Source organism: Ochotona princeps, chromosome 24 (genome assembly GCF_030435755.1).
Source record: "Ochotona princeps isolate mOchPri1 chromosome 24, mOchPri1.hap1, whole genome shotgun sequence".
In the NCBI taxonomy this organism is placed as follows: domain Eukaryota; kingdom Metazoa; phylum Chordata; class Mammalia; order Lagomorpha; family Ochotonidae; genus Ochotona; species Ochotona princeps.
Genome location: NC_080855.1, coordinates 17,274,013 through 17,287,160, shown reverse-complemented (window position 1 = coordinate 17,287,160; position 13,148 = coordinate 17,274,013). Strand labels below are relative to the sequence as shown.

General features: G+C 47.7%; 1 protein-coding gene across 3 annotated transcripts in view; it reads left to right on the top strand.

Moving 5' to 3' along the window:
- Nucleotides 1-9,930, top strand: part of TMC5 (transmembrane channel like 5) — a 65,669-nt gene extending 55,739 nt beyond the window's left edge. For all 3 annotated transcript variants that reach the window (XM_058681234.1, XM_058681233.1, XM_058681235.1), the window contains 9 exons: nt 846-943; nt 1,596-1,691; nt 2,825-2,900; nt 3,051-3,184; nt 4,385-4,558; nt 5,851-5,929; nt 7,561-7,665; nt 8,891-8,933; nt 9,664-9,930. In XM_058681234.1, coding sequence (XP_058537217.1) covers nt 846-943; nt 1,596-1,691; nt 2,825-2,900; nt 3,051-3,184; nt 4,385-4,558; nt 5,851-5,929; nt 7,561-7,665; nt 8,891-8,933; nt 9,664-9,710 — 852 coding nt within the window. In that variant the 3' untranslated portion in view covers nt 9,711-9,930. The remainder of the gene's footprint in view (nt 1-845; nt 944-1,595; nt 1,692-2,824; nt 2,901-3,050; nt 3,185-4,384; nt 4,559-5,850; nt 5,930-7,560; nt 7,666-8,890; nt 8,934-9,663) is intronic.
- The last annotated feature ends 3,218 nt before the right edge of the window (nt 9,931-13,148 follow it).

Genomic DNA, 13,148 nt, shown 5'->3' with positions numbered 1-13,148 from the left:
ACCCATCCACCCATCCATCCATCCATTCATGACCCACCTACCCCTAACATCCATCTGTCTATAGCCTATCCCATCCATCCATCCATCTACATGCTGCCCACCCACCCACTCATCCATCCACTCATGACCCACCCACCCATACATCCATCCATCAACAACCTATCTGCAACTGTCTGTCCATCCATCTCTCCATCTGTTCATCCATCTATCCATCCATCCACAACCTGTCCACCCACCCATCCATCCATTTGTCCATCCATTTGTCATCCATCCATCCATCCATCCATCTATCCATCCTTGGGCTGTGCACCCAAAACTTCCCTCTCCTTTATCCAAATGTAAAAGTTTCTGGCCAATCAACTCATAACACTGACTTCCTGCAGAAGTTTCTAGCCATCCTTAGTTTAATGAACTGAATGACTCAAACTATTCATTTACACTAGCCTAGAGACTAAACCTCTAGACAACTTTCTTAAGCCAGGAAATATTAACTGATCTTCATAATGTCAATCAAATAAGAAAACAAAGGTGGAGGCCTTCTGAGCATGGCTTCTCCATGAGATGCCTCCAGCACTCTTGGAGAAATGGGTCCACAGGGCAAAGCCAGAGGTGAGACCTTCCAAGAGGAGAAACTGGGTACATGTGGAAGGCAAGACTTAGTGGTAGAAGAAGGAGCGCATGAAGAGTAAACACCCCTAAAAGCAAAGCTCACTGCATTTTGTGGGAACGTAGATCTGCTTTGAGGGTGCAGGAACTCAGTTGCACTGAGCTCCCAGCCAGGAACAACTGAGCACTGAGCTGGAATGACAGCCCTTTCCACCTGGTGACTCTTGTCTACCTTCCAGTGTTGGGAGACCCTCATCGGCCAGGAAATCTACCGGCTCCTTCTGATGGATTTCGTGTTCTCTGTAGCAGATTCCTTGCTTGGAGAGTTTCTAAGGAGGTAAGGCTGTGTTGGTCTGGAAGAGCTGGCTAGGCTACTGTGCCAGGCCCTCAGATAAATTTCAAAAAATTTTTAATAGGCAAACATTTCTTTTGTAGTTGTATTAAGACTCTGGTTTGGGGGCCCAGTGCAGAGAGGTGACAAATGTTCTCGAGATTTAAAAAATGTTTTAATTTTAAAGATACACAGAAACAGAGAAACAGAGAAAGATCTTCCTTCCACTGGTTCACTCTCCAGGTAGCCACAATAGCAGGGCTTGGACTAAAGCCAGAAGCCTAGAACTCAGTCCAGGTCTCCCACATGAAGGGCAGGGACATGGCTACTCGAGCCAGCACCTGCTGCTTCCTAGGGTGCACAGAGCTGGCAGCTGGATCAGAAGTAGAACCAGGACTGGAACTCAGGCACACTGATATGGCATACCGATGCCCCAAGCAGCAAGGTAACCACTGTTCCAGATGTCCACCCGCTCTAGAATTTTTTTGAAGATCACATTAGCAGTCCCTTACTTCACTGCATTGTGTCAGTTTCTTCTCCCCTGAACTGCCCCCCCCCACCACCCAGTTATGTTATGGAAAACATTTTGATGACTTTTACTCGAAACTGCTCAATAAGGCTTTATAGTTTGGGCACTAACCTCTGTTTGTTTTTACAGAATCATCGGAATGCAGTTTATCACGAGTCTTGGCTTACAGGAGTTTGACATTGCCAGGAATGTTCTAGAACTGATCTATGCACAAACTCTGGTGTGGTAAGTTCCGTGGCTCTGTAGGGTGCCTTTGGCGTCTGACTGTGGACTTGGAGATGTGTTACTCTTTTTTTTTTTTTAGCCTATTAGTGAAGAGAACTCTATTTACCAATCTTTAAATTTTTCATAATAAAATCATTAATTTTTTAATGTTCTTTAGAGGGGTGAGGGGATGGGGACTGCAGACCCATGTGGCAAGGGAGGGGAAGAAGAGTGAGAAAAAAGGTATTTTTGCGGGTGGAGTGGAGAAGAGAGGACCCAGCTGCTTGCTGTCAGACTACAGGAGTGGTGGAGGACAGACATGGCTATTGATGTCATATCAGGGGCCTCGGAAACGGGGAGAGTGTCCTGTGGGTGTTGAGTGGTCATTGTATAAGAGGTGACATATGGGGCTGGTGCAATGGCTCAGTTAGCTAACCTTCCACCTCCAAGTGCTGGCATCCCATATGGGCTCCGGTTTGTGTCCCAGCTGCTCTACTGCCCATCCAGCTCTCTGCTCCCACTTGGGAAACCTAGAAGAGGCTCCTGGCTCCAGGTTTTGGATCAGTTCAGCTCCAGCTATTGCAGCTACTTGGGGAGTGCACCAGTAGATGGAAGATCTTTCTCTCTGTCTCTCCAATAAAAATGGCTGGGGTGCGAGTGTGCAGTTTGCTGGTGTCAGCCTTGGGGTGTTGTCTCACCATGCCGATTTCCCATTTCTTGTGGTCCTTAGACATAGAAAGCAGGACCGGGCCTTCGTGTCTCAGCAGAGGTGGGGAAATAGAGTTCCTGGTTCTGTCCTCTAGCGGCTGGCTGATTACAGAGTAATGGACTTGAAGTTGGATTAATTTGGATTTGGGGGCTGGCCCTGGTACTGGCCCTGGTACTGGGGTCATGACCTTCGCTGAGCCTCACTCTAGTACTGGGAGTTAAATGTGACAGTGGGTGCAGACGGCTTTGTCAATTCCCCTAAGCACTGGAGCTGGAGTTTTCTTTTAAACTCTGTGGGTTTCCCTGGGTGGCGTGATTTTTTTAGTGGGGGAGGGACACAACTCAACCTGCAGCACTCCCTCTCCCTTCCCTGTACAGCCCCCTATCTGCCCCCAGTCCCCCTGGTCTGCCATGGTCTCTTAACGCTCAGCATCTCTCCTTGGCAGGATTGGAATCTTCTTCTGCCCTCTGCTGCCCTTTATCCAAATGATTACTCTTTTCATCATGTTTTACATAAAAAATGTGAGTCTGTCTGAATTTGCAAGCAACGGGCTTTGCCCAGGCACTTATGTGACCTGAGGGTGGTTGGAGCTGGGAAGGGGTCGGGAGGCAGGGGCATGACTGGCTCCCCCTGGAGGTAGATGGGAGTGTACTGCCCCTCTGTCTCTGCAGATCAGCCTAATGATGAATTTCCAGCCTCCCAGCAAAGCCTGGCGGGCCTCACAGATGATGACCCTCTTCATCTTGTTACTCTTTTTCCCATCCTTCACTGGAGTCCTGTGCACCTTGGCCATCACCATCTGGAGGTAGGAGATGGGAGCCTTGGATGAAGTTTTAGAGACTGGGTATAATGACCATTTGTTCTGAAACGTAGTTTTAGGGGCAGGTGCTTGGCCCAGCAATGGAGACAGTGGTTAGGCATATGTTTGAATCCCAACCTGACTTCTGATTCCAGCTTTCTGGTAATGCACACCCCAAGAAGCAACAACAGATGACTCAGTACTTGGCTCTTTGCCACCCACATAGAAGGCCCAGGTTGAGTTCCAGGCCCGTCCATTCAGCCTGGTAGCCCTGACTGTTGTAGGCATCAGGGGAAGAAGGCAATGGATGGAAACTCATCTATCTCTTGCCGACTTTGCCTTTCAAATAAACTAATTAAAATGTAAATGCAGGTTTAATTGTTATTCAGATAGTTTGAGACCAACCTATCAGCAAACAGTTGCCACTGAAAAAAATAGTTGGTTACTCACAATTCCCAAGAATAAGAGGCACTCCTGGCCATGTGTGGCTACACAGGGGAGCCCCAGGATTGGTCAAGTAGAAGAGGAAGTGAGGGGAAACCTAGACAAGAGGCTTTACTGTAATTTCCATATCAGAAATAGGTAAGGTAGAGGAAGCAGCATTAGGACTGGCTACTTGGCATCATTCCAGCAGGCTTGGGGATGGAGAAGCTGCCCTGAGTTGGGTGGCATCTGGGGTAATGAGGGAATAGTGGCCCAGAGTGTAAGAGGAGGTGGTAAAAAGGGGGCAGGGTGAGTTCTGGATCCATGATTCACCTGTGAAAGCCATAATTCCCAGTGAACCCCAGAGTCCATAAGACCTCAGCTGTCAAAACGTGGGACTCAAAGCCATGCCCAGTGCAGTGCCTGGCCCAGGTTCCCTAGACACACAGCACATGCTCAGACCACGGAAGGGAATGGATCCCATACAGTCAGTGCCATCAAGCACCTGTGGTGAGGGATAGCTTCCTTACTTCACTTCCATCAGGCACTGAAGCTTCTCCGAATGCACAGAGAGGCCCATTCCTCCCCAGGGAGAACAGAACTTCCCCTAAATTAGCTGAGAGGCCCAGTCTGATATGGTTCCCCTCTATCCTCCAACCTCACCTCCCTTTGACTCCACTCTGACCCCCAAAGGGCCACAGCCAAGAGAGACGACCTGATTCTAGAGTGAGAATACCTGCCTTTTGCCCTCAATATGACTTTTGCACCCCTTGGTTTTCCTAGATTGAAACCATCTGCTGACTGCGGGCCCTTTCGAGGCCTGCCTTTCTTCATTCACTCCATCTACAGCTGGATCGACACCCTAAGCCGAAGGCCTGGCTACCTGTGGGTGGTTTGGATCTATCAGAACCTCATTGGAAGCGTGCACTTCTTCTTCATCCTCACTCTCATTGTGCTGTAAGTCGGGGCATCTCAGAGAGTGGGTCGTGGAAAGCTACAAGCTCTCAGGACATATACCAAGCTGCCTGCCATGCCCTCCTTGGAACGATGACTTCTCCTTGGTGCCTTGATCCTCCAAACTTCTAATTCACCATCTCTGTGCTGTTTCCACTCACGCTTCTGACACCAGATGTGTTTGTGGGTGTGATTTTCCCTTGTACCAATCAGTTCTCCAAATCTCAGGACACTGACTGAATGTCTCATGAGCCAGTTCATTCCTGTGCTTTCCTGCTGGAGTTAGCATCAGATCCCTCTAGTGAAGGACTCAGTCCTTCAAGGCTGTTTCTACTTCAGAGGCCCATCACATGTCCCAGATTGCTACCTTGCACTTCTTCCAGCGGTCCCACCACCCCCTCCTCAGTTTTGATAATTTACTGAAGTGAATCACAGAACTCAGGAAGGCACACTCTACCATTGGCAGTTTATGACAAGGACACAATTTGGGAACTGCAAGTGGAAGAGACATCCGAGACTAGGTCTGGGGACAGGGGTGATGTGGAACTTCCTGCGCTCCTTAGGTTGGTCTCACTGATGACGTCATTGTAGCTGCTGATTAGTTCCGTGATGAGCCCCCCCAAGGGCAGGACGGGGCTGGTCAGAGACCGAATGGTCAACCTTCTCACCAAGCCTTGGTCCTCCTTGTGAGTAGCCCCATCCTAAGTGTCCCCACCTATTACTGGCATACACAACAGAACCATTATGCCGGAGATTGCAGGAGTTTCAGGAGCTGTATGCCAGGAACCAGGGACAAAGACCCATTCTGTGTGTTCATCACAAGAAGGGTGTGTTAGAAAGGCAGGATCTCAGGCTTGACGCTAGGCCTATCGAATCAACATCTGCACTTGACAGAATCCCAGATACCTGGATCACACTGAAGTTTGAACTGCAAACTCCAACTGCGTTCTAGGATCGTGTGCATGAAGAACAAACAAACAAATAAATAAATAAAAACACAGATGCTTTAAAACATCTGGTCCCAAATCCAGAGACTCTCAGTTCATTGGTCAGTGGAGGTATCAGGACAGGCAGGCATCCTACTTCCAGCTTTCCAGATGATTCCATGTACAGCCAACAGAAGCATGCATTTCCCTAATGTTTGTAACCAGTAATACCCTGACACAACTTTCTGAGAACACGTTTGGAGTAGAACCTATGTGCAAGCAAATATTCTGCTTCCTTTGTGCCCAGTTGGAATTCAGAGCCTACAAAGCACTGGCAAGAGTGTCATCCATTTATTTCTTGTCTTCCAGAATCATCACCTATCTTTACTGGCAGATCACAGAGGGAAGAAAAATAATGATTAGGCTTCTCCATGAACAGATTATCAACGTAAGTCCCATTAGATCCCTCTGATATCATCCTCCCACTTTATAATGGACATTTTCAAAAATTTGTTCCTTTAAATTTTAATGACAGTGTTAGAGAGAAAAAGAGAGAGAGAACCTGCATCTGCTGCTTCACTCCCAAGATGACCACAGCGACCAACACTGGTCCAGCCCAATGCCAGGAGCCAGGGACTTAACTGGCTCTCTCACATATGTTTCAGGGGCCCAAACACTTGGCCCATTGTCTGCTGCCTTTCCCAGGTCATTAGCAGGGAGCTGGATCATAAGTGCAGCAACCAGGACACAAATCAGTGCCCCTATGGGATGCTGGCATTGTAAGCAGCGGCTTTACACACTGGACCACACAGCCCACACTCTTTTAATGCTCATATAGTCATTTCTTTAGATACTGGGAGTCATTTATTTTTATTGGAAAGGCAGAGACATAGAGAGCTAGTTGGAGAAAGATCATCTATCCATTGGTTTATGCCCTATCTGTATACAATAGCAGAGGCTGACCTCAGTGAGACCAGGAGCCCAGAACCTAGCTCAGGTCTCCCATGTGGGAGGTAGGGACCCAAACAGTGGAGTCATTACCTGCTGCTGCCCAGGGTATGTGTTAGCTGGAAGCTGGAGCTAGAAAAGGCATAAACACAACTGAGATCCCTGTGCTCTGATATGGTAAGTGGGCATTTCAGCTGGCATCGTATTGGCTGTGCCAGATGCCTTCCCCAGATACCTTCTGAACTAGCTCCTGATTCCTTGTCTCCTAGAAGCAGCCGTTTCTTCAAGGAGATGGTTTTTACAGACTACAGTCTGTGCTTAGTGTAGCTGGGTTCCCTTTTCTTGTAAGTATCCGGGAACTGTAACATGAGAGCTGCATAGCCATGAGCAGAATAACGAAACAGATTATACTGGCTTGAATCCTTAAGGTCTCCAATCATTTGAGCTGGTATTTATGGAATGCCAAGAGAAAGCTTGGATTCCTTTGCTCTTTCTCTCCTTATCCCCTGAAATGTCACCAATGTATTTCTGACGCAGAGTTGTGAGCCATTTGGGCAAGCTTTTGGAAGATCTCAACAAAGGAGAGATTCTCCCTAATGCTTTGAGTTGTATGGGCAACATCAGGTGCACCAATGAGATCATCAGATGACATTTAAAGGCAACATAAACATCACCACAGACCTGCGTGCAGATGGGCCACAAAGGGAGGGAGGGCGTTGTTTCTAAAAGAACTCAGACAAAAGAGGCTGGGAGTGGACTCTGTAATGACTTAAAGTTATTTGTGATCTTATAACATCAGAAGCACCTAGATGCTTGTTAAAAATGCAAATCCTTGGTTGACCGTTTGGCCTAAAGGTTTAGAATTGACTTAGGGCACTTGTATCCCGTATTGCTGTTCCTGGGTTGGAGCATCTATTACACTCCCCATCCCATCCTGCTTAAACTTTAGAGCAGAATATAATGATGCAGGAGGCTCTGGTGGACCCTTTGGCTTTGCTGTGCAATGTTTATTTTCTATCATCAGAACAAAATATGGCCATATTCTCCATCTGACTCCCAGACACTTCGTTTCACCAATGGCTTCTCAGCTACGCAGCATCACTCATCCATGATGTTTTTATTGTTTTGCAGGAAGGCAAAGATAAGATGTTTCTGATAGACAAGTTGATCAAACTCCAGGATACAGAGAAGAGAGCAAACCCCAGCTCACGCATCCTGGAAAGGAGAGAGGTGGAGGTGAGGCTGTCTTGGGAACCTTCTGGAACCCACCCTTGTTTCCTTGTGACAGGTACATCAGGAAACTACTAGACCCTGAGCCGTCAGGATCATGCAGGAGCCCCTTTCTTTCTAGGTCTAGGTGGAAGCGCTTCTGTTGTTGTTGTTGTCATTGATAACATTCATTCACTGAACACTCTCCATGCCTAGCCTTGTTCTCAGTACTGGGATATTGGCAACAAAATCAAGCTTTTGCCCTCTTGGGGCTCACTTGCTTGCCATGTCTGCACCCTGTCACCTCAGCTCTGAATGCCTGAGTATTTCGAAAAGTTTGTGGGAAATGGAATTAAAAAAAAAATTTATTTTGGTGCAGAAAACTTTGAAATCCATGTATATGAGGTTTCTTTAAAATAGTAGTAGAAAGTGCACATTGTAAGTGTGGATTTCAAAAAAGTTTTTGCATCAGAATAAACATAACCTTTTAATTGCATTTCTGTCATGTACCTCGGGAGGTCACCTGATGTATTACCCAGTGGAAGTGAATGAAGGAAGGAGTGGAATAGCTGTTCTTAGAAAGCAAAGCATGTTTGCTCTTTCTGTATGGATGAACCATGGTCTTAATTTGTAACCCTTTTTATGAGAGACAGAAATAACAGACTTATTTTTCCATCTGCTGCTTCACTCCTCAAATGTATACAGCAGATTGGCTTGGAGCTGGTAACTCACTCCAGGTCTCCCAACTACCTGGGGCATCCCCTGCTAACCTCCTAGGGTCTGAAATCCAGAACCAGAGGCAAGCATCAAACCCAGGTACTCTCAAATGGGTACCACTAGGCCAAACACCTGCTCCACATGCCTTAATTTACAAATTTGATAGGGAGATGAGTGCTTAGCCTAGTGGCTAAATTACTTGGTAAGATGCCTGCATCCCATCTCAGAGTACCTGGCCCCCATTCCTGATTCCAGCTTCTGACTTCAGGCACACCCTGGGAGGAAGCCATGACGACTAGTGAGACTGGGTTCCAGCCTGGCGTCAGGGAAGCCTGAATCAAATTCTTGGTTGCTGGCATCAACACAGCCCAGGCCTGGTCCCTGTGGCCATTTTGGGGAGTGAACTGGTAGATGAGGGCTCTCTGCTTCTCAACTGAGAAAAAATGGTGGAGTGCTCACAAATCTCACCATCTAAGCAGGAAGCCCCAGGGTATGCATTCTTTGTGACGTGGCTGCCTGGTCTGTTCTGTTTCAGCAGCAAGACCCTTTGCATTTTGGGGACCGTGAAGCTACTCCTGGTGAGTAACTGACTTGTCACAGGATACACCATGAATTTATCTGGGTGGTACAGCCTGAGACTTAGGGTCAGAATTGCTGGTACGTCAGCTACTCTTTCCATTGCAAAGCCGGTGCAAATCGGCTTTAGCCCAAATGAAGAGTAATTCTTGTTTCGGCTCTTCCCCCGAACAGGAGCTCACTGATGTTACTAGAACTCAGTTTATTTCTGTTCTTTTCTTTTCCATGTTAGATCCTTTTGTAAACAGGCTGTTTCTACCCATGGAAAGGCAGCCCCTTCTATCTTCTCAGATTCACTCTGGGGCAAAAGGTCCCTGGATCCTCAGTGTTTTGTTGGATCTTATTGGGTCATGATCATCTGAGAACCAATCACAGTCCCTGTGAAAATGTGATGCCTTACCCAGGTCTGGGTTACTCCCCTCGTCAGTGGACACAGGTGGCCCAGCCCTCTGCAGATCCCAGGGACTGAGAGTTGGGACAAGTGGCTTTCCAGGGAGCACCTGGGGCTGGTCCCAGAAGGGAGATGAATGCTGGGGAGGAAGTGAACAAACCCATTGGACTTTTGGACATGGTGTTTACTGTTGGTGTCTGATGATGGGTGTTCAAGGTTTAGGAGAAAGGAAGTGGCAAAGGAGGATGTGCGAGGGGCTGTGGGGTCTCGAGGGCCTGTTCTGCAGAGGTGGGACCAGGCGTGTCTGTCTGCATTGACTTCTCTTTCCTGTGTCAACCCAGACCTGCGGTACAGGCGATCTGCTCCAGAGGACAGACCGAAGCCCTGATGATTGCTGCAATAGCCACGTGCCAATCAAACCAGGGAAAAAAAGCAAAGTGGAACAACTGTCTTTGTGACACCTGAGCCTTTAAGGACTTAACCAAGAAAGGGAAGTTTAAGTTTCTAGCCAGTAGCAGAACCTGACTGTGAAGTAAATACACCTGGTTTGCTGAGTTTCCAAAACAAAAATTTTGGAGTTTTTCAATAAAGACAGTTATCATATTAAGTCATGCTTATAAAAATCTGGGATAAAAGTTACCTGGGGCATGATACATTTTATTGCTGAGAGATATGTGGGTCAGTGATTGGTCCTTAGGAATTTTGCTCCCCAAGCCTTCCAGACATGACAATGGCTTAGACTCCAGAAAAGCGAAACTTGAATCAACATGGGATCCTCAGCCATGGACTTCCTGAAATCTGTGACCTGAAGAATGTGCATTTGTTTCATTTGTGACATGGAACTAAAAACATCCCCGTGTCACCCCAAGTTCTCCTTGCTGTGTTCTGGCATGCACAGCACCTCTGTCTTTGGGGTTCAGTTGGGGTAGGGTAGAATGGGAGACTCTGCCTCTAGGAGGTGCGTGATCACCGATGCCTTGTATTGGACCAAACATGGAAGCAGCTATGATGGTGTGGAATAAATATGTGTGTGCAAATGTATATAGTGCATCATTGTTTCAGAAGCTTGGCAAGTGATTCACTGCCCAGGTGCTTGAGCCCCTGCTACCTGTGTGGAAGACTCAGCCAGCATTTCGGGTTCACACTTGTACTCTGGCCCAGCCCCAGGGCGTTACAGACATTTGAACAGTGAGTCAGCAGATGGAATCAATCTCTCTCTCTCTCCTTGCCCTCCCTTCCCTCAATCCTTCTGTCACTTTGCCTTGCAAATATATAATGTCAGTAAAAGAAATGGAAGCATCCAGCAGAAAGGTGCAATTGCTCTTTTGCTCAAGGGGCCCTCTGCTCTCCAGTGAGCACTGTTGGGAAACTTAATCGGTGCTGAATGTAAAAAGCATTTCAGTAGGTTTCAAGCCCACACACTCAAGCAGGGCTTGGTGGTTGATTCACTTAGTCATTACCTTTTTCTGTATGGCAGTCCTCCTTTACCTGAGGTTTTGATTTTTCATGACTTTAGTTATCCTTGGTTATCTACAGCCTGAAAATCTTAACATGGAAAACCCCAGAAATAAGCACTTGGTCAGTTCAATAGTGTGTACCATTCTGAGAGTTGCAATGAAATCTCTCACCATCTGTGCCAGCCCGGCCAATCCCGGTCTGCATGTGAATGTTCACGCTGTCCAGTGCATCCGCTCCGTGTCTGCCACCTGCTTGTCCTCCAAGTGGCTGACTGTTATCAGGGACCTTAACTTAACGGCAGCCCTGGGCATGTGAGTAATGATGCAAAAGAGGCCTGGGGTGTAAAACAAAGAAGGGCAGATGAACTCTGATGGTGTGACAGGGCTGCAGGGCACAGGAAAAAATGTAGCACATCTGGGGTTCAGTTCAGAACTCTCCTTGACTTCGTGGTTTTAGGGTATCTTCCTTGAAGATAAGGGGTTGGAACTACTGTATTCACTAATTTACCTCATCAATATAATTGATTTTTTTAAGAAAGGATTTACTTATTTGAACGAGGGAATCTTCCCCTTTCTGTTCACTCCCTCCACCGTGTTCCTCTTCCTCCGTTGTGTTTTTGCAGCTTGAATCACCTGCGGGGTGAGAAACGGGTCCCCAGGGGGTGCATTTCTCAGAGATGCTGCAGGCCTGAGGCCCACTGCCTGGGTAGGGTGGTCTTCCTGATTTGTAATCCTCGAACTAGCAGCCATTACCCTGTTCACATGCTACTGCCCAACCCTAGGGTTTTTTTGGCTCGTTTGAACGATTGCCGCGAGAATGAAGGCAAATACGCTGACTCCCAATCATAACATGACAGTGGCGCGTGTAGTTACATCAGTCATTCGCCTAAGGCTAGAAAGCACATGGGAGAAAAAATGGGGGGCCTCCAGCCTTCCGGAAGCCAGCCAGCTGTCTCTCTAGTCTTGGGGTTCTCAGACTCAAGTGTGTGTCGGAACCCCCAGAGGGCTAATTGTGGCTCGTGCGAGCCCAGACGGCATCAGGTAAGGAAAGGGAAGGGGCCTGATGACGGTCAGACTCCTGGCATGAAGTTTGGGAATGCAACCAGCGAGGCCAGTTGTCTTCAGTGCTTTTCGTGGAGGAAGTTACTTAACTTTTATATATACTCGGTAACCAAATCTCTGTGCTAACACAGGTCTGGGTGGGTGGGTGGAACATGCTCTTTGACCTTTCCTTGCCCTCAAAGCTGTAGTTTATCATCCAACTGAGGCTTATCTCTGAGTTAGGAAATGCTAGGGGTAAGCTTTTTAAAAAGATTTATTTATTTGAAAGATACAGGTGACAGAGAAAAAGAGAAATTGTTCATTTGCTGGTTCACGTCCCAAGTGAACCTGCTAGGGTCAGACCAGGCCAAAGCCAGAAGTCCGGAACTCCATCCAGGTCTCAGGAGTATGGCAGGCATCCAAGCACTTGGGCAACTTTGCTCGCTTTGCCAGGTGCATAAGCTGGGAGCTGGACCAGAAGCAGAGGAACTGGGACTTGAACTAGCACTTCCATATAGGATGCCGGCCTTGCAAGTGTTGATTTAACCCACTGTGCCACAACACCCGTCCCAAGGCAGGCGTGCATTTTTTGAGGAATTCATATCCAGTGGAAGCAGTGAAGTCTTCTTGTTCAAGTTCTTGTTGAAGTAGGAGTGCAGACCTCTGTCTCTAAATCAGAAAGTGGATTTCTCACGCCTCTCGAGGTACTTTCTTCATTGTTCTCTGTGCCAGAGGTGCAGTCCCCTGAGCGGAAGCTGGGACTTAAATCTGGGCATTCTTGGAAGCAAAGCTTTCGTGATTTGGGCCCCTTTCACGCTGCCAAGTCCCAGGTTCAACATCTTTAAGGTCACTCTAGAACTCCTTCCGATTTCCTCAGGGACGTTTCCACTTGGCCATCCCTGCACTCATCCCTTCCACTAGCCCTGACTGGGCATATCCTGGGAGACTGGCGCTGTGGCTCGTGCCGGGAATAACGGAGGCGTCTCCCACGGGTATGTCTGTGCTGGGGTCAGTGCCGGCTTTGGAACGCCATCCTTGTTCTGTCACTGCTGTGTGACTTTGGTGACATGCTTGGCTTCCTTGTGCTCCGGTTTCCTTTATTATCAACTGGGATGATCAGGGCACCTGCCCCATGGTGTCGTAGCAAGGAGAAAATACATGGGTAGCATTGAAAGCAGTGCCCGCTTCGTGCAAGGCTGTCAGTGAGTGTGGGTGAACAAACATTCCATGTCACAGCTGCCTCCTGAGGTGGTACTAACGTTACCTGTTTTCTAGATGAATTACGTCACTTGCCCGAGGTCATCGTTGCTTTTCAGGAATTCAGATTT